At 37.9% G+C, this 26593-nt stretch overlaps 1 protein-coding gene across 12 annotated transcripts in view; it reads left to right on the top strand.

Moving 5' to 3' along the window:
- The first annotated feature begins 1281 nt into the window (after positions 1 to 1281).
- Positions 1282 to 26593, top strand: part of LOC121474318 (adenylate cyclase type 10-like) — a 41471-nt gene continuing 16159 nt past the window's right edge. For 6 of the 12 annotated variants that reach the window (XR_005983379.1, XR_005983354.1, XM_041727264.1 and 3 more), the window contains exons 1-15: positions 1282 to 1399; positions 11743 to 11948; positions 12233 to 12323; positions 12417 to 12505; positions 13112 to 13303; positions 13972 to 14093; positions 18987 to 19063; positions 19167 to 19356; positions 19843 to 19898; positions 20622 to 20775; positions 20938 to 21127; positions 22336 to 22422; positions 23765 to 24036; positions 24574 to 24707; positions 25326 to 25454. Coding sequence is in view for 10 of the 12 variants with exons in the window: in XM_041727264.1 (XP_041583198.1) it covers positions 1381 to 1399; positions 11743 to 11948; positions 12233 to 12323; positions 12417 to 12505; positions 13112 to 13303; positions 13972 to 14093; positions 18987 to 19063; positions 19167 to 19356; positions 19843 to 19898; positions 20622 to 20775; positions 20938 to 21127; positions 22336 to 22422; positions 23765 to 24036; positions 24574 to 24707; positions 25326 to 25454 (2008 nt within the window). In the remaining 2 variants the exon portion in view is untranslated. The other 6 variants (XM_041727265.1, XM_041727272.1, XM_041727273.1 and 3 more) reach the window with 6 other exon arrangements.

The following is a 26593-nucleotide window of genomic DNA, read 5'->3' as shown; positions in this document are numbered from 1 at the left end:
AGTGTTTTAACCAAGCATAATATACAGGGCCAAGGAACCTTGCCTGACACCTTGTATGTTATCTTCTGCATCACTGGGGGCTTTGTCCGGATCAGGTAAATCCAGATACCTGTCATCCTGTCAACCTGTCTTGTGTGTCTGCAGGGAATGTGCTCCTGGCACTCTGGACAGTGAAGCAGAATCAACTCAGTGACATCATTACCCTGGTGGCAAAATGCAGTCTGGAGATACAGGAGAAATTTGGGATCTACCATACCAGAGAAGGCCAGGATCTGCAGCTAAAGATAGGTAGTTGCTACTAAAAGAGTGATCGATTAAAAAAAAAAAAAGAAACCAACTAAAAAATTCAAAATATAAATGACAACCTGGAAAAAAATATCTGCAACTTATACCATGCACATAAAGATTGAATATTAGAACACCTAGAAATCAATAAAAGACTAACATTTTAAGAGAAATGTGGGAAAGCACATGAATTTAATATTTTTATTTATTTTTTATTTATTTATGATAGTCACAGAGAGAGAGAGAGAGAGAGGCAGAGACACAGGCGGAGGGAGAAGCAGGCTCCATGCACCGGAAGCCTGATGTGGGATTCGATCCCGGGTCTCCAGGATCACGCCCTGGGCCAAAGGCAGGCGCCAAACCGCTGCGCCACCCAGGGATCCCAAGCACATGAATTTAATAGCACATAAAGAAATACATCTTTTTACATGTGAAAAGATGTTCAATTTCATAAGAAAAATGCCAAATGAAAGTACATTGAGATTGTTTGTCACCTATAGATACCAAAAATTCAGATGCTGCACACACTGTTGATGAGGCAATGAGGAATAAACACTCATACACACTGCTGGTGGGAATCAACAGCAGTACAACTTCTATGAAGAATAATTTTGGTAATCTCTGTTGAGATTCCAAACGCATTTATTCTTCAACCTAGCAGTCCCACTTCTGAATATTTATCCTACAGGTATACCTAAGTATGTATGAAATATTATAGGTACAAGATTATTGGTTCCAATATGGTTTGTAATTTAAGGTTGAAAATCTATAGGAGACTGGTTGAATAAACAATATGTCTACTCAATAAGATTTTCTGCAACTTATTTTTTATTTTTATTTTTTTAAGATTTTATTTATTCATGAGAGACACAGAGAGAGAGAGAGAGAGAGAGAGGCAGAGACACAGACAGAGGGAGAAGCAGGCTCCATGGAAGGAGCCCGATGTGGGACTTGATCCTCAGTCTCCAGGATCAAGCCCTGGGTGGAAGGCAGCACTAAACCACTGAGCCACCCAGGCTGCCTGATTTTCTTCAACTTAGAAAAAGATATTCTGATTATAACAATATCTTCAAAATATAACTGAGAAAAAGCAAGATGCAAAGCACTGTGTTTGGTATGCTACTTTTTATATAAAGATGAAAAAAGAATTTTTCTTATTCATGTTTGTATAAAGAAACACTGGAAAGATACATAAGAAGCTATTAAAAGTTATCTACTGGAGGAAAATGGTGTAGATATATAGGTGAAATCAAGAATTTTTAAATTTTGTTTTAATTCCAGTATAATTAACATACAGTGTTATATTAGTTTAAGGTATACAATATAGTGATTCAACAATTTCATACATCACTCAGTGCTCTTCACAAGTGCCCTCCTTAAACCCCATTACCTATTTAATCCTTCCACCTCCACTCTGATAACCACCAGTTTGTTCTCTCTAGTTCAGAGTCTGTTTCTTGGTTTGGCTTTTTCCCTCTCTTTTTTCCCCGTGCTCATTTGTTTTGTTTCTTAAATTCCACATATGAGTGAAATCACATATTTGTCTTTCTCTGACTTATTCAACATTATACTCTTAACTCCATTCATGTTGCTGCAAGTGGCAAGATTTCATTGTTTTTACGGCTGAATAATATTCCATTGTATACATATATATCCTATCTTCTTTATCCATTCATCTATCAATGGACACGTGGACTGCTTCCATAGTTTGGCTATTGTAAATAATGCTGCTATAAACATAGGGGAGCATGTATCCCTTTGAGTTAGTGTTTTTGTATTTTTTGTAGTAATCACACTATGCCAGATTATAGGGTAGTTCTCTTTTTAGCTTTTTGAGGAAACTCCATACTATTTTCCACAGTGGCTGCACCAGTTTGTATTTGTTCCCACCAACAGAGCAAGAAGTTTCCTCTTTCCACATCCTCCCCAACACTTGTTTTCTTGTGTTTTTATTTTAGCCATTCTGACAGGTGTGAAGTAATATCTCATTGTAGTTTTTTTTTTAAGATTTATTTATTCATGAGAGACACAGAGAGGCAGAGACATAGGCACAGGGAGAAGCAGGCACCCCATGGGGAGCCTGATGCACAGGATTTGATCCCAGGACCCCAGGATCATGACCTGAGCCAAAGGCAGACACTCAACCACTGAGCCACCCAGGTGCCCCTCATTGTAGTTTTGATTTGCTTTTCCTTGATGATGAGTGATGTTGAGCATCTTTTCATGTCTCTGTTTGTCATCTTCTTTGGAAAAATGTCTATTCATGTCTTCACATTTTTTCTTAGATTATTTGGAGTTTTTTGATGTTGAGTTGTGTAAGTTCTCTATATTTTGAATAATAACCCTTTATCAGATATGTCATTTGCAAATGTCTTCTCCCCTTCCATAGATGGTCTTTTAGTTTTGTTGGTTGTTTCCTTGGTTGTGCAGAAACTCTTTCTTTTGATATAGTCCCAATAGTGTATTTTTGCTTTTGTATCCCTTGCCTCAGGAGACATTTCTAGAAAAATGTTGCATGCCCAATGTCAGAGAGATTACTGCTTGTGCTCTCTTCTAGATTTTTATAGTTTCAGGTCTCACATTTAGGTCTTTAATCCATTTCGAGTTTATTTTTTGTATATGGTATAAGAAAATGGTCCAGTTTCATTCTTTTACATGTAGCTGACCAGTTTTCCCAATACCATTTGTTGAAAGAGACTGTATTTTTCCTATTGGATATTCTTTCCTGCTTTGTCCAAGATTAATTGACCATATAAATGTGAGTTTATTTCTGGGTTTTCTATTCTAATCTATTGATCATCTGTTTTTGTGCCAGTACCATACTGTTTTGATGACTACAGCTTTATAATATAACTTGAGGCCTGGAATTGTGATACTTCCTGCTTTGATTTTCTTTTTCAAAATTTCTTTGGCTGTTCAGAGTCTTTTAAGTTTCCATACAAATTTTAGATGTATTTGTTCTAGTTCTATGAAGAATGCTGTTGGGATTTTGATGAGGTTTGCATTAAATCTATAGATTGCTTTGGGTAGTATAGACATAATAATATTTGTTCTTCCAATCTGTGAGCATGGAATGTCTTTCCATTTCTTTGTGTCCTCTTCAATTTCTTTCATCAGTTGTATAGTTTTCAGAGTACTGGTCTTTGACCTCTTTCATTAGGTTTATTCCTAGATATTTTACTGGTTTTGGTACAGTTGTAAATGGGATTGTTTTCTTAATTTCTCTTTTTACTGCTTCATTATTAGTGTATAGAAATGCAACATATTTCGGCATATTGATTTTACGTCCTGCAAATTTACTGAATTCATTTATCAGTTCATATAGGTTTTTGGTGTAGTGTTTTGGGTTTTATATATCATGTCATCTTCAAATAGTGATAGTTTTACTTCTTCCTTACCAACTTGGATGCCTTTTATTCTTTTTTGTTGTCCAATTGCTGTGGCTAGGACTTCTAACACTACGCTGAATAAAGGTAGTGAAAATGGACATCCCTATCTTATTCCTGACCTTAGGAGGAAAGTTCTCAGTTTTTCCCCATTAAGGATGATGTTCGCTGTGTGTGTGTGTTTTTTTTAATATATGGCCTTTGTTATGTTGAGGGATGGTCCCTCTAAACCTACTTTGTTGAGCTTTTACCACAAATTGATGTTGTACTTTGTCAGATATTTTTTCATATTTCATATTTCATCATATGGTTTTTACCCTTTCTCTTATTGATGTGATATATCATGTTGATTTGTGAATATTAGATCAGACTTGCATCTTGGGAATAAATCCCACTTGATTGTGGTGAAATATTTTTAATGTATTACTGATTCGGTTTGCCAGTATTTTGTTGAGAATTTTTGCATCTATGTTAATCAGAGATACTGGCCTATAGCTTTCTTTCTTGGTGGTATCTTTATCTGGTTTTGGTATCACGGTAATGCTAGCCTCATAGAATGAATTTGGAAGTTTTTCTTCTATTTTTTTGGAATAAATAGTATAGGAAGAATAGGTATTAGCTCTTCTTTAAATGTTTGGTAGAATTTGCCTGTGAAGCCATCTGATCCTGGACTTGTTTATCTATTGGGAGTTTTTGATTACTGATTCAATCTCTTTACTGGTAATCAGTCTTTTCAAATTTTCTATTTCTTCCTGCTTCATTTTTGGTAGGTTGTATATGTTTCTAGGAGTTTATCCATTTCATCCAAGTTTCCCAATTTTTGGCATGTAATTTTCATGATAGTCTCATAATTGTTTATATTTCTGTGGTGTTGGTTGTTATTTCTCCTCTTTCATTTGTGATTTTGTTTGAGTCCTCTTTTTTCTTAATGCATCTAGCTAGAGATTTATCAATTTTGTTGATCTTTTCAAAGAACCCTCTCCTGGTTTCATTGATCTGTTATTATTTGTTTTTTAGTTTCTGTATCATGCATTTCTGCTCCAATCTTAATTATTTCCTTCCTTCTGCTGCTTTTGGTTTTTGTTGTTCTTTTTCTAGCTCCCTTAGGTGTAAGGTTAGGTTGCTTATTTGAGATTTTTCTTGCTTCTTGAGGTAGGCCTGAATTGCTATAAATTTCCCTCTTAGAACTGCTTTTGCTGTGTCCCAAAGATTTTGGACTGCTGTGCTTTCATTTTATTTGTTTCCATGTACTTTTTTATTTCTTCTTTGATTCTTGGTTGACCCATTCATTGTTCAATAGCATAGTATTTAACCTCTATGTATTTGTGGTCTTTCCAGATTTTTTTTTTGTGGTTAACTTATAGTTTCATAGTGTTGTGGTCAGAAAAGGTGCATGGTATGATTTCAGTGTTCCTGAATTTGTTGAGGCTTGTTTGTGGCCTAATATCTGATCTGTTAATAGAGAATTTCCATGTGCACTTGAAAAGAATGTGTATTTTGCTGTTTTAGGATGGAATGTTTTGAATTTATCTGTTAAGTCAATCGAGTCCCATGTGACATTCAGAGCCATTGTTTCCTTGTTGACTTTCTGTTTAGATTAACTGTCCTGTTCATTGATGTAAGTGGAATGCTTAGTCCCGTACTATTGTATTATTATTGATTAGCTCCTTTCTATTTGTTACTGTTTTATGATTTGGGTGCTCCCATGCATAAATATTTACAATTGTTATATATTCTTGTTGGACTGTCCCTTTATTATTATATAGTATCCTTCTTTGTCTCTTGTTATAGTCTTTGTTTTAAAGTCTATTTTGTCTGATTTAAATATTGCTACTTTAAATATTGCCAGCTTTCTTTTCTCATCCATTTACATGATAAATATTTCTCCATCCCCTCACTTTCAATCTGCAGGTATCTTTGGTCTGAAATGAATCCCTTGTAGGCAGCATATAGATTGGTCTTATATTTTGTTTTGTTTTTTAAAGATTTTATTGTTTATTTGACAGAGAGCACAAGCAGGGGGAGCACCAAGCAGACAGAGAGAGAGGGAGAAGCAGACTCTCCACTGAGCCGAGAGCCCAATGTGGGGCTCAATCCCAGGACCCTGTGATTATAACCTGAGCCAAAGGCAGACACTTAACCAACTAAGCCACCCAGGCACCTCTGGTCTTGTTGTTTTTTTTTTTCTTTTTTTTCTTTTAAGATTTATTTATTTATTTATTCATGAGAGGCACAGAGAGAGCGAGAGGCAGAGACAAAGGCAGAGGGAGAAGCAGGCTCCACGCCCAGAGCCCGACATGGGACTCGATCCCAGATCTCCAGGATCACACCCTGGGCTGAAGGCAGCACTAAACCACTGAACCACCCGGGCTGCCCCTGTTGTTATTTTTTCCACTCTGTCACCCTGTGCCTTTTGATTGGAGCATTTATTCCATTTACATTCAAAGTAATTATTGATAGATATTTATTTATTATCTTTTTGTTAGTTTTGTTGTTTTTGTCATTTTTCTCTGATCCTTTCTTGTCTTTCTCACTTTCATGGTTTGTTGGTTTTCTTTGGTGATATACTTGGATTCCTTTCTCTTCATTCTTTGCATACTATTAGTGGTTTTTGATTTATGGTTACCATTAGGTTTGTATATAACATCTTCTGCATATAGCAGTCTATATTAAGTTGATGATCACTTAACTTTGAACCCATTCTTTACTCCACTTCCTACCATGTTTGTTTTCAGTATATGGTGTCATATTTTCATCCTTTTATTTTGTGAATCCATTGACTGACTTTTTTTTTACAGAAATACTTATTCTTAGTTTTTTTATTTCCTCCTTTTCATATGCTCACTTATGGTCTTTCCTTTCCACTCAAAGAATCCCCTTTAATATTTCTTGTAGGGCTGACTTAGTGGTCATGAACTCCTTTAGCTTTTGTTTGTCTGAGAAACTTTTTATCTCTCCTCTTCTGAATTATAGCCCTGTTAGAAGATTCTTGTCTATAGATTTTTCCCTTTCAACACTTTGAATATCATGCTATTCCCTTCTGGACTGCAAAGTTTGTACTGAAAACTGCTGATAGCCTTAGGGAGTTTCTCTTACATGTAACTGTCTTTTCTCTTGCTACTTTAAACATTTTTTTTCCCTTGGGGGCACCTGGGTGGCACAGTCAGTTGGGCATCCGACTCTTGGTTTTGGCTCAGGTCATCATCTCAGGATCATGAGATCAAGCCCTACATCAAGTTCTGTGCTGAATGTAGAGTCTGCTAAAGTTTTTCTTTCTCTCTCCCCTCCCACTTCTCTCTCTCTCAAATAAATGTTTTTTCAAGTTTTTTTCTTGAACACTCCTTTTTGCCACTTTGATTACTATGTGTGTCTTAGTGTAGAACTTTGGTTGATTTTGTTGGGGTATTTCAGTGCCTCCTGGATCTAGGTATCTGTTTCCTTCCCAGATTAGGGAAGTTTTCAGCTACTGTTTCTTCAAATAAATTTTCCTCCTTTTCCCCTTTCTTCTCCTTCTGGAACCCCTATAATGCTAATGTTATTATACCTGAAGGCATCACTGAGTTCCCTTAAGTCTATTGTCAGTTTGTGTCATTCTATTTTTCTCTCATTTGTTCAGCTTGATTACTTTCCATTACTCTGTCTTCTAGTTCATAAATTTGTTCCACTGCTTCTTCCCCCTTCTATTTATTCTATCAGGTTTATTTTTTATTTCATTTATTGCATTTTTCATCTCTGATTGGTTCTTTTTTATGTTTTCTATCTCTTGCTTAAGGTTCTCACTGATGTCCTCCTCTTTTTTCTTGAGTATCTTTATGATCATTACTTTAAATTTGCAAACAGCCATGTTACTCATTTCCATTTCACTTGGGTCTCTTGCTGTGGTTTTGTCCTGTTCTTTCATTTGTGATGTATTCTTCTGTCCCATCATTTTACCTATTTATGTCTGTTTCTGTGTATTAGGAAAGTCAGCTACATCTCTTGCTCTTGAAAGTAGTGGGTGGGGGATGCCTGGGTGGCTGAGCAGTTGAGTGCCTGCGTTCAGCTCAGGGCATTGATCCCGTGGTCCCAGGATTGAGTCCCATATCCGGCTCCCTGCATGGAGCCTGCTTCTCCCTCTGCCTCTGTCTCTGCCTCTGTGTGTGTGTGTGTATCTCATGAATAAATAAATAAAATCTTTTTTAAAAAGTGGTGGGATGTGCACTTTTAACTAGGTGGCATGGGTCCTTCTCCACAGGATACATGCAGCTGCTGCAGAGGCCAGAGGATTTGGGCACTCTGGCAGCACACAAGGGCAGGGTATGCAATTTTAACAAAGTGTGTGCATCCTCCATGAGAGGTTGGGAGATGCAGTGTTGGCAGATTGCCTGGGTCTTCTGGGAGAGGATATCTACAGCACCAGGACTGAGGCAGGTCTGGTTGGCAGTGGCAGGGCACAGTGTAAGCATGTTAGGGAGTAAGTGCCACACTGCACTTGTTCCCACAGGTGACTGTGTTTATGAGGGCTAGGAGAGGGAAATGGCACCTTCTAGCTCCTTTGTTCCTGGAGAAGTCCCTCAGCAAACTCTGAGATTAGTTATTAACTCTCCTTCCCATAAGCTACAGGTGCCTTTCAAACTTTGCTTCCAGGTTGTATCTCTGCGAGCTATTTGCTGTGCTGTCTTTTTAAGGGCAGAGGATCAGCTTCCTATCACTAGCTGAGCTCTCTCAGAGCCAACGCCACTGTTTTTTAAAGTTCCAGGCTTTAAGTCCCACTGGTTATAAACACTCATGAAATTTGGCCCCTGTGATTTTCAAAGCCAATGCTACAGGAATTTCTCTTTCCCTTTTAAGCTCCCCCAGTATGTTTCTTGCCACTCTTCTTGCCTATGGTTTCTTCCCTCCAGTGGTCACACCCATGGGGTTTAGGTTCCCACTGCATCCTCCCCCTTTCTACCCTCTCCAATGTGGCCTCTTCTCTATATGGCATGGAGTTTTTTGGGCCAATCTTGGGGTCCTTTTCTGGGTTTTTGCTCTGATGCAAGTGTTATTTAGTTGTGTCTGTGGGAAAGGATGAGTGTAGGGTCCTCTTATTGCACCATCTTCCCCACAAGTCAGAATCAAGAATTTTTAATGTGTATTCTTTATATAGTTTTATTTTTGAACCATGTTTTTATATTACATAATCAAAAATGTAATACAATACAATAAAGATATAAAAGCTACACACAGACAAAAATTTCACCAGTGACAGAATCAGGATTAGAGGAGAAATTCTATACACAAAGCTCCTTCACAGAAGCCCAGAAACATCAAGAGGTTTCTGAATGAAGAGCAAAAGTTGACTTTGACTATTCACTTATATTTTGAGGAACAGCCTGAAGAATTATATTCTGAATTATATGGCATCTCTTCTGTCCCAGTATCTTTGTTGTTGTTTTTTGCTTTATTGATAGATAATTCATAATTGATACCCTACATAACATATTTGTATACTTTTGAAACCATCACTACAGTTTGATAATGTATATATCCATCACTCACTGAAGTTTACATATACCCTTTTATAATCTCTCTTTCTACTCCCCTCTCTATCCTCAAGAAGTCTCTAATCTTCTGTCTTTAGAGATTATTTTTCATTTTTAAAGAATATTGTAGCATGTATCAATAGTTAATTACTTTTTACTGCTAAAAGTAATTAGCAGTAAAAAGTATTCTATGGATTCTATTCTATGGATATAGCCACAGTTTGTTTATCTGTTCACTTTTTGATGGACAAGTGGGTGGTCAGTTTTTGTCTATTACAAATAAAGCTCTATGAACATTTGTGTATAAGTCTTTGAATAATCATAGGCATTTATTATTTTGGGTAAATACTGAAAATGAAAGGGCTATGTCATATGATAGATACATGTCTAAGTTTTTAAGGAATCACTAATCTTTTTTTCCAAAGTGGCTGTACCATTTTACATTCCACCAGCAATGTTTTGAGGGTTCCAATTTGTCCATGTCCTTGTTAGCACTTATAATTGTCCGTTGGAAGAACTCCTTTTAATATTTCTTATAGTGTGGATTTGCTGGACATGTGTTAGTTAAGTTCTTGTAAGTCTGAAAAAATATTTCACCCATTTTTTGAAAGGTATTTTCACCGGGTATAGAATTCTAGGTTGATGGGGATTTTTTCTCTTCCATTAAAGTTGTTCCATTGTCTTCTAGCTTGAGCATTTCCAACAAGAAATCTACTTTCATCTTTATCTTTGTTTCTTTATATGTGTCTTTTCCCCATCCTGATTGCTCTTATTGTTTGTTTTTTTTTAATTTATCACTGGTTTGGGGTACTCTGATTATGATGTCCCTTGGTCTAGTTTTCTTCATTTTTCTTGTGCTTGCAGCTCATTGAGATTCTGGATCTATAGGGGTTTGGGTTTTATTAAATTTAGAAAATGTTCTTCCATTATTTTTCCAAGTAATTTTTTCTCTCTTCCTCCTCCTCCTCTGTCCAATTACATATTAGGCTTCTTGAAATTGTCCTACACTGATCCTGTGTTCATTGTTTTTTTTTTCTCCCTGTGTTTCATTTTGGATAGTTTCTATTGCTGAGTTTTCAGGTGTACAGACATTTTTCAATGTCTCTACTTGTTCAGTCATTTTTCTAAGTTCTTGATTGTAATTATAACTTTTAATGTTTTTTTATTTACTAATTGTGTCATCTGTACTATTCTGAGTTGGGATTGATTTTTCTCTTCATTGTGGATCATATTTTTCTTTGCATAACTGGTTATTTTGAGTGGGTGTCATACATTGTGAATTTAACCTTGTTGGATGCTGGATTTTTAAATATATTTCTATATAAGTATTTTTGAGCATAGTTCTGGGATGCAGTTAGCTTGATTTTTCAGGTTTTGTTTTTAAACTTTGTTGGATGGGACCACAGTAGTGTTTAGTCTAGAGCTGGTGTTGCTCTATTCCTGAGGCAAACTTCTGCATACTGTACCTAATATCCTGTGAATGATAAAGTTTGACACTCTGGCTAGTGGGAATAGGAACTATTGCCAGCCCTGTGTGATATTTGGGATTGTTCTAATCTTTTCAGGTGGTTCTTTCCCTGGTTTCAGATAGTTTCCTCACGATGTACTTATTAGTACTTAGTACTCAGATAAAGACTTGTAGGGGATCCTGGTACAGATCTCTAGAATTATCTCTCTGTATACTTCTCTCCAATACCCACAATGCCCTGTGAACTGTAGCTACCTTGACCTCCTCAGATTCTAGCTCTGTTTCCCCAACTTGAGAGGTCCTCTGGGCTATACCTGAGTTTCCCCTCTCCCAGATGTCCTGGAAACTCTTCTATGCAGTAAGCTAGGGTATCAGAGGGTTGACCTCGTTTGTTTCCCATCTCTCAGATAACACTGTCCTTCATTACCTGATGTCCAATATCTTTAAAACTGTTACTTTGTGTTTTTTCTAGTTTCTTCATTGTTATGGGAATTATGGTAAATTGACTATCTGTTAAGCCATGTTGTCGAAAAGTATATATCTCTGCCATTCTTTTAAAACTATCTTCCCTTTGTTTTTAGCTTAGATTGGGTAACTTAATTAAGGACAGACTTTATTTGGATATAGTCCTTTTTCCCCTGGCAAGGAAATCAGTTAGAAATGCCTCGGGGTAAGAAAAATAGGAGATAGAATAAAAGTGTATGGCAAAGCCCAAGTCGGGTAAAATATTGTCTACTCACTTAGCCTTGATTATACATTGAGGAGGTGGTATAGTCACTGTGGCAGGAGTTTCTGAATATAACCATTTGGTCTCTGTCATCAAGACCTAGCTGTTTATTAGAAGAACAGTTTAAAGAGAGGAATCTTAGAAGCCCAGGATCTCTTGCTTCTAACCCCCATACAACCCCAGTCTTGTTTGAATGTCTCTGGGTATGCGTAAGACAGAAGAAAATCTAAGAAATTAGGCTCACCTAATATTTTTGCAATAATAAGATTGGCTTGATGCATAAAGCAGTGTGAGGATTCCAGACCCCACCCTTTGCATAGTTTTCCATTTGAGTTTGGTTATTCACCACTTGTCTCCCTTTTTTCTGGATAGGTCTATCTGCCGGTCGAATTTCTCAGGTTATTGTTGGAGATGAGGAGCGACAGTACCTCTTGGTGATTGGGCGGGATGTAGATGATGTCCAGTTAGCTCAGCGTTTAGCTCAGGCAAATGAGATTGTCTTGTCCTGGAACTGCTGGAAGCTCTGTGAGCAGTACATGTTTGAAGTGGAAATCATGAAGGAGGATGAAGCTGTGAAGGTAGGAGGCTAGTCCTACCCATCACATGTCCTAAAAAGGCCTTCCTACTACACAGGCAGTGTTCTGGTGGTGGTTGTATATGGCTTGACCAAACCAACAACTATTGGAACTCTATTTTGGAGGGAGGTGGGGGATATTCTCCCAGGAAGTTAGACGAGGCAGAACAATGAGGCTGGAAAGATAAATGATAACAAGGGAAATGGCATCCTCAGCCCCTCTGTTAAGGGACCAACAGTAAACCGGTTGGTGGGTGGGTACACAATTGAGCAGTTTCCTTTCTATAGTTAAGAGATATGCGGATCATTGACCCATTTGATTTTGATGAGCATTTTGACAAGTGCCTTGATTACCTGCCACATTACCGGACAAGTGCTGGTAAGTTACTTGGTCCTTTCTACCTAAGCCCAAAATTTCAAAGATAAATTTTCCACATGACTGAAGACATTTTGTTTGTTTTCCTTTTCTCAGATACTCTAAGAACTGCCCTGGAGTTGGATCCAGACTTTGCGCTTGAACAAACCCTGAGGAAGCACATAATGAAAAACCTTTTGAAGAAGGTTATTCCTAATTATTGAGTCACCGTGTAGACTGTGTGTATGTTTATGTTGACAGGTGTACATTTATATGTGATCACCTTTTCATACTGATCGAGTTCATCTCCTGCTCTCCATTGTAATGCCAGCAGGTTTCCCCATTTGTACCAATTACTGTGATAACATATCATAACCTCAGATTTCTCAGTTCTTGCAAGTGGAAGCTATATTGTTTTTTCAATCTGTCCCTCAAGAAGCTGGTACATTATAAACAGGGAAGAGAGTATATGTTTGGTAAATATGTGTTGATCTATTATGTATATATGAATTTATATGAATCCTTTAGTAAGTGATATAATGACTAATAGAATGAACATATCTAACTTATAAAGAGAAAACCTAAAAGCCTGGCAAATTTCATCAGTGAATTAGGTTGAAAGTCAAACAGTTTTAATTCCAAGTGCACTGGTTTGTATATCTTCTATACTTTTCAAACCTGAATTGTAGGTTTTTAGTCTGACATCTGTAAGTTATTTTGTCATACTCACCATGGAATACAGAATTTAAATGGCTAAACATGATATTGAATGTTGAAGATACAGGCAAGATAACTGACTGTGTTTTTTGTAGATTGATGAAGGGCAGCCTATGGAGTATATATCTGAATTCCGTACTGTGACTATGGTTTTGGTCAGCCTAGAGTTCCACAAGACAGCATGGATGTTGCATTTGTGTCATCTTATCCAGGAGGCTGCCCTGTACATCTCCACAGTCATAGAGAAAGGGGGTGGCCAGCTAAGCCGGATCTTTATGTTTGAGAAAGTAAGTACAAGGAAACTTGACCCATCAGTGTTAAAGGTGAGTGAAGAATAATAGTCTTGTATTTCACATAACACATGTGTAAGTCAGATTCCCTGCTATTTATTTTGTGACAAGCTGTATGACACTGAAAGTTCAACTAATAATAGTTAAAGAATGGGATGTTCTAGTTAATTTAATTTTCAAGGTAACTGAGGATTATTCTCCATGTCCTTTTTTCATTTAATTCTTGTTGAAAATCTTTGGTAGAGCAAAAGAATAATTGTCTGGCTCTATTAGTAAAGTAAATCAGATGTTTCTGATAATTGAGGAGCTTGAAAAAGAGTAGTATCATAATACATGACATTGTGGGTGAATAAAATGTGGGCAGATAGACTTAAGGCATATACTAGAAATGGAATTTTTGAAAAGTTCTTGACATCAGTTTTTCTTGTGTTTGAAATTTCAGTTCCTTAAAGAGTTAAATTAAGATTTTCTTTTTTTTTTTTCTTAAATCTCCGTGTTGATATGGCCCAGAGTGTCCATTTCATGAATCCTGTAGAATTTAACATTCCTAACAGAAAACGAGTGGGGAAAGGCTCTGGCTGCATTCAGGGGAGTTGGTCCAGTTGAGGCAAGCATATTCTTTCCCCATGTAAACTTCTCTTTTCCTTCTTTGTCATCTGTCCCAGGGTTGCATGTTCCTCTGTGTTTTTGGCCTTCCTGGGGATAAGAAACCAGATGAGTGTGCATATGCCCTGGAGAGCTCCTTCAGCATCTTCAGCTTCTGCTGGGAGAATCTTGCTGAGACCAAGTGAGGAGGAAGGTGGGGCAGAGTGGAGCTTCTCAGGCCCCAAGGGGCTCTTCAGGCAGGGTAGATGGCAGTAACAAGTTACTGGGGTTGAGAGTGTCCAGAATCTGCCTAAAGGGAAGGAAACATGCTAAGGGAAGTCAGAAAACAAGCTCTATTAAGAAATCATTAGGTACAGAATTATATACTAGATACCTAGGGAAAATGAAGATAAGCTTCCGTCTAATTGGTGGAAGAGGGAGGAACCAAATACACATAACAAGATTTAAGAACACCCTAAAGGAACAAGCAAATGTGAAAATAAGTATAATACAAACAATGTATCTATATGTTGTGGAAATGTAGAACAAAGGTTGCCTGTATACAGGAGGGAAGGTGTGGGAAGAGAAGTTGTGTGGCTTTACTAAGATAGGAATGGACCACCACTGGTTAATGTTCTCCTTGCCTTTCAGTCTTAGTCTTTCCTAGTCCCTTGATTTTTCTGGAATTCTCACTGATCTCCTTCCTCCATATCTACCCCACCCTCCCACCTCTACAAAAGCCTTGTCTTAATGAAGGTATAGAAAATTCCATGTTCCCACTAGTCACATTCTAGTAATGTGGGTTAGAATTTTTCAGATGACTTTTTTTTTTTTCACTAGAAAGCCCTGAAGAAGGTGTATACATTAGATTTGAAAAGTTTTTTTTTCCCCAAGATTTTATTTATTTGAGAGAGTAAGAGAGCACAAGCTGGGGGAGAGGGAGAAGCAGACTCCCCACTGAGCAGGGAGTCTGATGTGGGACTTGATCTCATGACCCTGGGATCAACTGACTGAGCCACCCAGGCACACTTGAAAAGTTATTTTTAATGTTAGCATCAAGTCAAAGATTTGTTTGCCATACTTATTCAGTATGAAAAAAAAGTATGTAGCACTTAACATTTATAGGATACTTTGTGTATGTTACCAGTGTGAATGTTTTTATCCCTCCTTTACACATGAGGAAACTAAAGCCACAGAGGAGGAGTTTGTAGCATACAAAAGAGTTGATAATGAAACCCAGACCTTCTATCCTCAAATCCTGTGTCATTTTCATTACTTCACAGCTGCCTCTTATAAAATACAAATACTCTCCAAAAGAGATAGCCTATATTACTAATGTAATATTATTGTAGAGGCATTGTAATATCTATAATATTTTTATAGAATATTAATACTGAAAAGGAACTTAGAAATGATCTGATCCAACTTTTTATTTTACAGATAAAAAAGATGCTTCAGATGCTTCATAGATAATCAAACTCTCAGTCCAAGGTAGATGTATGTCGGCACTTCTTTTAAACTTGATGGAATCTGCAGATGCTCCTTCAGCCCACTTCCCACTTCTCTCTCTGGTATGGGTGTGTTGGGGCATCCTTTCCAGTGCTGGCCTCTTCTGCTCTTGAATTTTACATTGGCCTATGGCCTTCAAGAGCCCTGCCTTTGGCCTTTACTCATGAATGAGATGGTCATTTCTTAGACCGTAGTTTAGTGCTTTCAGTCTTAGTTATTTTAGAATATAGTAGATTTTAAGAGCTAGATAGAATCTTAGAGTTCATCTAATCTGACCTCCTCCTCCTCCTTTTTTTTTTTTTTTTTAAATCTGACCTTCTTCTAGAAACTAAGATCTAGAGGTTTTGTTGGTAAGCCACACAGCTTGATAATGTCAGAGCCTGAACGCTAGTTTCCAGGTCAATTTTTTTTTTCCTTGAAGAGAATTATTAATTAAGTAATTTTCCCAAAGCATGTGTTTGGTTCCTTAATAAATCATGAAAAGAAGATTCTCATGGCCAAATATATTTGGAAAGTGATACAAACTATATTTCCTTCTTGGAGGTTAACAATATACATTAATATCAAAGGTTCTAAGTAGTCATATAATAAAAAAATTTGTTTCATCAACATTTTAATCAACATTTCCTAAATTTACTTGATCACCAAACACTTTTCTCCAGAAAGACCTAAAGACATCCAGAAGAATGAATGTTCTCAGGAGCATATATTGGAAAATGCTGCACTAACCAGGTGCTAAAACTTGCCTTCTTTATCCATAATCCAAGTGTAGAGACAGACATAGCCTCAGAGCTACTGTGTGCCATCAGTAGCTGGGACTACAGCTTAGGCCTCTGCATCACATCAGCCTCGTCCAGATCCAGAACAACATTCCATATCTCTTTTCTCAATGATCCTTTTCTCCTTGGGTCATCTTCTAAATTCCTGTTTCTAGTCTAGGATATACCTTCAGTTTTCAGTTCATTTACATAAAAAAATTATTCTCTGAGTCTTATGATTGATCAGGCTTTTCTAGTTTGTGACTGTTTTCCTAGAATATTCTTGAGACTCATGTAGTGTAGTCTCAGAATCTCATCATTATAGTTCTTCAGCACCAGAAATACCTTAGGTATATTTACATATGTTGAATAAAGAATGTATTTTTCATCAGTGAAGAACATCTCTTTAAAAAAAAGGAAGAAGAAAAAAAAAAAAAAAGGAAGAAACACGGACTTCCAGGAGTAGCAAGGGGGAATTCAAAAGTTCAATAGAGGGCAGCCTGGTGGCTTAGTGGTTTAGCGCCACTTTCCACCCAAGGCCTGATCCTGAAGACCCAGGATCGAGTCCCACGTTGGGATCCCTGCATGGAGCCTGCTTCTCCCTCTGTCTGTGTCTCTGCCGCACTCTCTCTCTCTCTCCATCTCTAATAAATAAACAAAATCTTTTTTTAAAAAAGTCCAATAGAAAGAAATAAATGATCAAGTGAGAAAAGTACAGTTTGTTTCCCTTCTCATAGCCCTATTAGTGGCTGAGTTTATCACATGCATGAATGCACCCACTCAACAAGCATTCATTAAACACCACTATGAGCCAGGCACTATGCCAGGTACAATGCATGTAAAGAGAAATAAGACACTGCCTCTTGCACTTAGTAAACAACTACCTTTAATACCAAGAAATTTAAATGCAGGAATAAAACTTGATAGGAGCTGCAGCAAAATGCTATTTCTGTTCATTCTCCCCAGAGGTCACAGAGGAGTCTTGACCATAAAGACAACGTTTGAACCAGGTTGAGAAAGAAAGGAGTTCAATAGTTGGAGAAAGCAAGAGAGGGCATTTTAGACAAAGGAAGCATGGGGAAACATCCAAAGATGTTTAATTTTATTTTTGGTGTGGCAGCAGAACCAACTGCCTGGTTCAGGTCTTGGGTGTCTCTTTATTCACCCTGAACAATGGGCCCAGGTAAAGGCTCTCCATCCTGTCAGTAGAGGAAAGCAGGAGAATTCTGATCGTGTAGGAGACAGTAGTTAGTATTGTTGCACTTTTTATGCTTTCTGTGACAACCTGAAAATGGTTTATTTGTAGATTTAACTTGAAACTAATTTATGCCTCATTGTACCCTCTTTCTCCAGCCACAGAACTTATCTGTCACAGGAAATTTTCACATCAAGTAAATCTGATTATTCCCTATTATGTATGAATTTGCCACTTTTGAACCTTTGCTTCACCTGGAACAGGGTATGCCCCCTTTTCAAATAATTCATATTTCTCACACTTTCCCATCCCTAGCCTAGGTAGAACCACTTCTCCCTACTGCAAACACCATCTGTGCTGTAGGCATCCTGAACTGCTTAATTTGCACAAACACAGCAGGCTTTTCAGAGTCTCTGCCTTTTACCTCTGGATGGAATGCTGTTGCCCTGCTTTGGCAGTACTTCAGCTTGCAAAGTCCAATCATACGTCCTCTCCTTTCTGAGTGGTTTTTCTAACTCTCTCATATGAGTTAGTTCGTCCATTCTCTTTGTTCTGTTAATTTGCTGTATTGATCTCTAATATGTAGTATTTGTCTTGCTGACTTATAAATATGTGTCTTCATCTCTCTCAATTTCTACCGCCCTTCCCTCCCCAAGACTGAACTTCTCCAGAGCAAGATATTTCAAACACCTATCTCAGTACTTGGTACTGTACATACTTCTCAGTGCTTGTTAAATGAATGAACCTATGCACAAATGAATGAATGAAAAAAATTACTCATTTTTGGGATGCCTGGGTTGCTCAGTGGTTGAACATCTGCATTCAGCTCAGGGTGTGATCCTGGGGTCCTGGGATCAAGTCCCACATCGGGCTCCCCGCAGGGAGCCTGTTTCTCACTCTGCCTGTGTCTCTGCCTCTCTGCGTGTCTCATGAATAAATAAGTAAATTTTTAAAGGAAAATCACTCATTTTTAAAATGTATTCCAAAGGCTCATTTGCTTAATGAAGGCTTCCATCAAAAGCCTGAACTTCTGATTATTCCTTTACTCTGACATTCTAGCATTATTTGATCTGTTAACCCTGTATTGATAACTGTTGATCTACTTTTTGTTTTGGGATTTTATCTGAGGCAGCATGGTATAGTGGAAATAACATTGGTCTAGGAATCAGGAGGTCTAGATTCTCATTCTGACTCTTCTATTGATTTTTGCTGTATAACTCTGGGAAAATTAATTAGCTCCTTCACTTGTGGGTTTTTGTTTTGTTTGTCAAATGGGGTTAAAATATTTACCCTACATACCTCACATATTTGTTGTGAATTGTACCTCAAAGGGTCAGATGAAATAATCAGTTTGAAAATACTTCAGAAAATATATACAAATTATCTAACAGATATAAGGTATTTTTATTTAGTCTTTCTGCTGATAATACCTCCCCAGCTAAAACTCCATGCATACAGGAACTGTTTTGTTCCTTTATAACTTTATGCATACCATGCAATGTAGACAGCAGTCTCTGGCCTTTTCTGTTCTGAGCCCCAAAGCTAGATGTCTAGATCTGAGGACTGACAGATCTAGTGCCTCACTTTGACATGTCTGACTATATTTACTAACTGTTGCTTTTCCAATCCCCAGGCTTGTTTCCATCAGTATCACAAATGGACCAGTATTCTGTGGCATGATTGGGGCAGTGGCAAGACATGAATATACAGGTAGAATAGGACATTGGACTGTTGGCTCTGTGACTTTGGGGTGAAAGTGGAAGAGATGGTTCAAAAACTTTCCATCCTTTTCTTTACTGTCTCTCTGACATAGTTATTGGTCCAAAGGTGAGCCTTGTGGCCAGAATGATAACTGCTTATCCAGGTTTGGTGTCCTGTGATGAGGTAACATATCTAAGATCCATGCTACCTGCTTACAACTTCAAGAAACTCCCACAGAAAATGATGAAGAATATCTCCAACCCAGGGAAGATGTATGAATACCTTGGCCATAGAAGATGTATGTGAGTGTCATTGTGTGATAATTTATTCCCATCTCTTTTATAGAATCAGGGTCTAGGAATAATCAGTGTTTGACTATATGAAACTAGAAAGAAAGATGCTTCTAGTCCTGGCCTGTCGGATTAAGAGACATAAGAGGAGGGTTTAGTGTCTGAGATCTTTAGCTTTTCTGTTTAGCTCTGAGCTAGTTCCTTAGTGAACTTCTTGCTGTCCAACAGGAAGAGAATTCAGTAAGTCATGAATCTGGCTGTTCTTTTTTTCTTTTTTATTTCACAATTTATTTAGTTCTCTGAGCCTGGAACAATCAATATTTCTCCCCTTCCTCCTCATAAAGATTTTTAATTTTTAAAAACTCTTTTATAGAGAACTCTGGACCTTTTCAGTTTTCTGAAAGTACTTGCTGATGAGGACAATTGCTCTCTAGCTATTTAGAGATATACATTCTATCTATTGCAGTCTGTTAATAGACACATTGTCCTTTTTCTCAGAATGTTTGGGAAGAGACATTTGGCCAGAGAGAGAAATAAAAATCACCCTTTGTTAGGTGAGTTTTCTTTTCTACTTTAAATCATATTTTTTCAGCTATAGGTGATTAAATTATTTTTTTTAATGCAAGACTAAATGCTTCTAAGCCTATATTAAAAGAACAGAGGAAAAAAAAGAACAGAGAGCAGCCCTCTTACTGAATTTATGTTAGAGGCCTTGCTATTTATTCTCCTTGTTGAATGTTTACACTTCGGTGGAGTCTTCCCACTTTGCCTGAGAAGTACCAACATTTAGTAAGAATCTTTGTAAGCCAGAATTCAGCTATTGAGGTCTTTCTCAGCTTGTTATGGATCATCTCAGAGGAGAATTCCTCATCATGAGACAGCAAAGAAAGCACCAAGACTGTTACCACCCACACTGCATATTCCCTATCTTTATATTTATCTTCATTTATATCTATTAGTCTATTATCTTTAAATAGCAATGACTGACTTTGAAGACTAAATTGTTATAATAGAAATGTTTACAAAAATATAAGGAGATACAGTAGCTCCCATGACTTTATGTTATTACTTAGGCTCCAGAGCAAACCACCAAACCCAGCACACATTTCTATATAGTCCAGAGTTTATTTTATGCAGAGATGTGAAACCTCATCAAAGAATGGGATTCTGCCCAGGATTTTAGGGGAAAAAATCCTTCTGAGAATTATCTTTGCAAAATAAACAGAGTGTCTACTAAAAAAGCACAGGAGTATTAGGTGCTCCCTATCTCTCTACAGATCGGGAGAAAGAACTGGAAGCCTTCCAAATGGCATGGCAGGAATGTTTGCACCAGAAGAAGGGACAAGCAGTTTTGTATGAAGGTGGAAAAGGCTGTGGAAAAAGTCAGCTGTTAGCTGAAATAAACTTCCTGGCCCATAAGGAACAGCACAGGTAAAGACTCCTGCTTCCTGGCTCAGTGTCTACTTCTCTTGAGGCTCCTTTCCCTTGTTGGTGAGATTCTTGTATCATTACATTCAGCATCCTTGAGCTGGTGGAGTGAGTAAGCTCTCTGTGGGACAAGGGATTCCCAGTGACCACAGTTACATTCACCAGGGTGTTACCACTGAAGCTGAAGGAAACAGATTTCAAGCAGTGCTTCTATGCCATCCAGACTCTCATGGCTATCTTCTTTGAGATCGATACATGTCCAGCCTATTACCGGCAAGAGTGCCTACACAAACAACTCCATGGGATGGTGGAGGAAACCCTTCACTGCCTTTTTAATGACCTCTTCTTTGTGAAGGTAATGAAGGCCGTGGCTTTCTGAACTGGATTACTAATATTATTTTTGGTGGATAGTAGGGCCCAGTATTGTTTTCTAATCTTATGTATAACCTAAAAATACATAGTTAGCAATGGCAGGGTTGAGATCTGAAATCCCTTTGACACCAAAACCCAGGCTTTCGCTTTGTTGAGGAGAATAGATCCTAGGACTGACTCTAGCACTTGCTAATTGAATGTTATGGCACAAATCACTCTGCCTGAGCCTACATTTTTTTCACCTGTGAAATAATGATTATAGTATTTTATGTGATTAGTACATACATTTTAAAGAAGGTATAAAATAGGTCATAGTGTAAATGTGAGAGATCATAGTGTAAATGTGAGAGTGCTAAATCTGTCAAGGTGTTACTGACCAGTCGAGCATTCCCAGCAATTTTATCCATGTGTTTTCAACTCAGTTGTGATGTTTTGTTCTTTAACCCTAGCCATGGAATTTGTCACCTGAATCAGCATCTGAATCTCAAAAGCTTCCAGCAGTCTAAGGTTTACTAGAGTGAAGGGCTAAGAAAGAATTCCCTGGTCCACAATGCCATTTATTCTTCCTCTATCACTTCTCCTAATCTACCAAGCCTGCAGGGCATGGTATTTAATGGAAAATAGAGAAAAGGAAAATCTCTCCAATCCCTCAGTTCCGCCCTGTCTTAAAACAGGCCTTGCCTGCAGCTCTCGCCCTTGTCCAAGTGCTAGAGGAATAGCCTTACTTTGACTCTCCGGTCCATGTCACTCACTTGCTGTGAGTTGTGCAACTTGCTAGCACAATGTTAGGAGATACCCATCATGATTCTTTCTGACAAGTCTCATACACTCATTCATTCTGGTGTATTTGGAATAACTGGGGTACTGGAGCTGTCCAAAATAACATTGCTAAATCCAACCTGTCACTTTACTTCTTAGTCATGACCCTTTAAGTGTTTGCCAGAGTCTGGGTTTGGAAAGGGTCAGTCTCTCTCTTTCTCTCTCTCCCTCCTCTAATCTCCAGTGGACTTTCCATGTCACTCTGAATTGTTTATTGGATATTGGATCAGCATTTGCGACCCTATGTCCAGTCCTATAGAAGAAACCCATTCTAACTCAAATAGAATCATTGTCTGTTCCCTTTAGAGAGTCTGCATATTTTTATTAGATTGTCATTGTGAATGCTAACATATGAATAATTTTCTTGGTTAGTTTCCCTTATCCTTCGAAGTTTCGCACATGGATGACCTGACCAGACAAAAGAAGGTTAAGGCATGTTTTTTTCAAGTGCTTCAGGAGGTGAGTACTTTTGCTACATACCATTAACTCTTAATATATGGAGATGGTTTGTGCTTATTTTAACCTATTCATAGCACAGCTTGACTTGGGCCTGTCTATCTGTGATATCTTCATTGTATCTATCTTTAACCTTGAATCAATCCTATTGCACAGCAAACAAGAAAAGTTCTTGGCTCTTCCCTGATCCTTGGTTCTTAATGAAATTTTAGTAACTTACTTTAAAACAGTGGCTTCTAAATGAAAGCTGATAGCTGTTTTACCTCCTATTTGTTACAAATACACTCAAGCCTTAACCCAGATTACAGAGTCAAAAATATCTATAAGCAGAAACTGATGTAGTCATTCTGGAAAGCAATCTAGAAGTAATTAGTCAAATTTTAATAACATACATTTTCTAGACCTAGCAGTTCCACTCCTGGACCTATGTCCCAGGTAGTCTGTCCACTGCAGTGTTTGTGGAGGCAAGGGAGACGTTGGCATCAATGCTCTGCAGTATAATGCAGAAGTTTAGAAGGGAATAGATGAAAACATTGCAACACAGAGTGTTCTTAAAAATAATCTTGAATAAAAAGAAATCATGAGATCTATACAGTAGCATTTATATAAAAAACTTTACTTAACTATAATGTGCATTTTTAAAGAACACAATACAAACAAAAGGATTAGGGGAACACCTTAGAATGGTTACCTGCTGCAGCAGGGGGTGGGGAGTATGAATAAAAATGAGTATATTTTTTTCAAGTTTACATGAATAAGGTCTGATAACTGCTAGTTTTAACAAGCACTCAGATAATTCTGATGTGCAGCTTGGTTTGGAAATTACTAATATAAAGTATTATGAGTTCCTATACAGTTTGAAGCCTTTGCCAAAATCAAATGTTTGAAAGCTTTATGTTCAGAGAATATTTTGATGTTCATTTTGTTTTTCAGTTAGAGTGTTTTCTTGTCCAAAGAAGCTCAGTACATTTCTTTAGAAATTAGACATACTGGCTATATTTTATATTTATAAAATAAGATATGGGGATCTCTGGATGGTCAGTGGTTGGGCATCTGCCTTTGGCCCAGGGCGTGGTCCTGGAGTCCCGGGATCGAGTCCCGCATCAGACTCCCTGCATGGACCCTGCTTCTCCCTCTGCCTATGTCTCTGCCTCTCTCTGTGTCCCTCATGAATAAATAAATAAAATCTTAAAAAAATAAGATATTACCTGGACTTAGGATACATTTTATCCTATATAAAACCCCAGATTTTTTTAATCTGTTGGGAAATTCATGGTACATTTGAAAATCAGATGACTTCATTTCTAATCAGAAGTTATCACTGTTTCTTTGCTGTTATTTTCAGGCAGTGAGGGAAACACCACTGATTTTCCTCATTGATGAAGCCCAATATATGGATACAGCTTCCTGGGAGTTTTTGGAAACATTACTCTCCACTGTGCCCATCATCATGGTGATGACATTGACCCCTACTTTCACCCTGTGTGGCTGTGCCCAGCACTTCCTGCAGAGCTCTCAGGCTGTCCTTGTGCCCATTTTGAAGTTGGCAGCGACCTCACTGTTGAGAATGGCATGTTGGGAACTGGGGGTGGTGAGCATCCCCCAAGAGCTACAGATGTGAGTGGCTAGGACTAGCTGAGCACTTCATTAAGGGCAGAGCCAGTGCCATAATATAAGTGAGAAGGCTCAGGTCTCACTTACCCAAGTTGGGGGAGAGAATGGCCTTAGTAACCATGATGAGGCCCAAGGCCAGATTTAAGGATAGACCGTCTCCTAGCAAACCAGTAAAGTGCTACCTTCCTGGGCGACCCAGGTTTTCACTAGACAAGACTTGGATGGTTTGCTTCAGGTGTCAATTATATGTGGTCAGGCCATTTTCTAGAGCTCTTTGGTAAGGGGATGTTAGTTCTTCTTAACAGCAATAGAAACAAAATAGTTTAAAAAGAAAAGTTACTGCTAAAATACATTTCAAGCCATCAGAATCTTTTTTTTTTTTTTTTTACATTTCTGTGTTGCTTCTTATCTCTGTTAGAGAATATCATCAAGAGCTGACTTTAACAAAAGAAGAAATAATCCTCAGTATGAAATACCCTTATGCTTGGCTCTCTTCAAGTGGGCATCTTAGTCAGCAATCCCCTACTTACCTCCCTACAGCTACCTTCTCCACAGGTGCTTTGGAAATCCCCTCTACTGTGAAGTCTTATGCCAGGACCTTCTCTCTAAAGATATTTTGCTCTTTCATGACCTCCAAAAGGTGGAGGAGAACAGCAAGTGGGAGAACCTCTCAGGTAAGCTTAGCTTCCAGGGTTCTACCCTCTCAGCTGCTGGGGTTCATCCTTTGATATGGCATCACCTGACCCTTATGAGGCACGTGCCTATTTCCTGCTAACATTCAAAACAAGAGTAAGCCTTCCCAGCCTGCCTCAGAGAACTTAATTGAGTCATTAAATCTTATAGTTCCTTTTTGAGCAGCCCAAGAGATAGGAATAGGAAAAGAGGATTTATAAACAAGAGTTCATGAGAGAATTGCATATTAATTACTGATGAGAAGGACGACTTGAAGATTTGGATAAGGGGTGGAAGAAGGGAGGAGGGTGGGAGAGGAGGATAGAAGCATGTGTAAATCTGGAAAGGCATCCTAGGGCTGTGAGGGCTGTGACATAATAGAAGGGAGGGCTACTGGAAAGTAAATGGGAAGAGTGTAAATGTTGAATACCATATGGTAGAAAAAAATGTTAGTTTCTGAGAGAACATTAGTGAGCAGACAGGATGAGTGGGGTAAGCCACCTTAAACATATGCTCTCTTTATCCTGTTCGTTTCTTGGCTAAATTCTTGTATTTTTGTGCCTTTAAAACTAGTCACTGAGCATGGTGTTTTCCTCAGTCATTGTCTTCTTTCCCTATAGCCAATGCCATGAAATCTACAATGTATGGTATTTTTCCTGCTGGCTCTGAAGAAGACCATGAACTTTATATCTGCACAGTCAAGGATGATGTGAACTTGGATACAGTGCTTCTCCCACCATTATTAAAAGGCAAGTCCCTTGAAAACCTCAAATGAACCAATTACAGATGTCACTGCACTTAGTAATTTGGTGATGAATATAGGTCTCTCATTATCATGCTAGTTCCATTTTCTTCTAAAAAAGAAGCCTGCCTTCTAGAAATACATTCTCATACTGCCCAAAGAGCCTTTAAGAGATCTGTAAATGCTACTTGAGTATTGTCTTACTTAAGTGAGCCCCTTGTTCTCTGAGGCTAATGACTGAGAAGTTTTCTAGTTATATAATAAAAAATTAGGTCCCGAGTTTCCCTTTATGCATATTCCTGTGCTAGAAGAGGCACTAAGCAGGGGACATAATGTGGCTGAGATTTAAGAAAATCTATGGTGCTAGTGAAGAGACAGTGTTATACACATAGCAGGAGTTAAATAAAAAGAGGGTGAAGTAAGTTTATCATGACTGATGAGAAAAAGAATGGAGAAACCATCAGAACTGAGTAGGCATAATCAGATAGGGGATATTCTTTTTAGAAATGAGGAAGTTGGAGTGTTTTTCATATTCTATTCAAATGTTTGGTGGTTAGGTTCCATACTAAGCCCTTTTAGAATATTATGATGATTAAGCCTGCCTTCAAGTCAAGCATGATCTTGTTGAGAATATAAGACAGGCATATGAAACAGCAATAGAGAACACCTTGGTAATTAAGGGCCAAGGCTCTGGGTACCACTGGCTCTTTCACGTACTGGCTGTGAAACCTTAAATAAACTTATCTAATCCTTAGTCTTCTCATCACTTCAATGAGGATAATGATAGCACCTATCGTGTGGGGTTAGTTGAGGATTAAATGAAATAAATCATAGTACATCATAAATATTCAATGTATGTTAGCTTATAATGTTATATTATAACATATAATAGCTCTTATATATAGCCATTATAAGCTAACATTCTGGTGTCTGTAAATCCATCTAGACAGTTCACACTCTTACAACTACAACAGGCCATACTTGGCATTGGTTTTACTAACTTGGCAGCATACAGGTCAGAAAATATACCATAAGGTGGTTTTCTTTAGTGGAGGTCCTTATGACAGTTTCCACTGCTATTCTCTGGAGCCACAAGGGGTATCTTTTGTATGACAGAATTAAACCATGATGGGTGGGTGCTTAGAA

Source organism: Vulpes lagopus, chromosome 1 (genome assembly GCF_018345385.1).
Source record: "Vulpes lagopus strain Blue_001 chromosome 1, ASM1834538v1, whole genome shotgun sequence".
NCBI lineage: Eukaryota > Metazoa > Chordata > Mammalia > Carnivora > Canidae > Vulpes > Vulpes lagopus.
The sequence above is the reverse complement of the archived record's forward strand: the minus strand, read 5'-3'. Positions and strand labels throughout refer to the sequence as shown.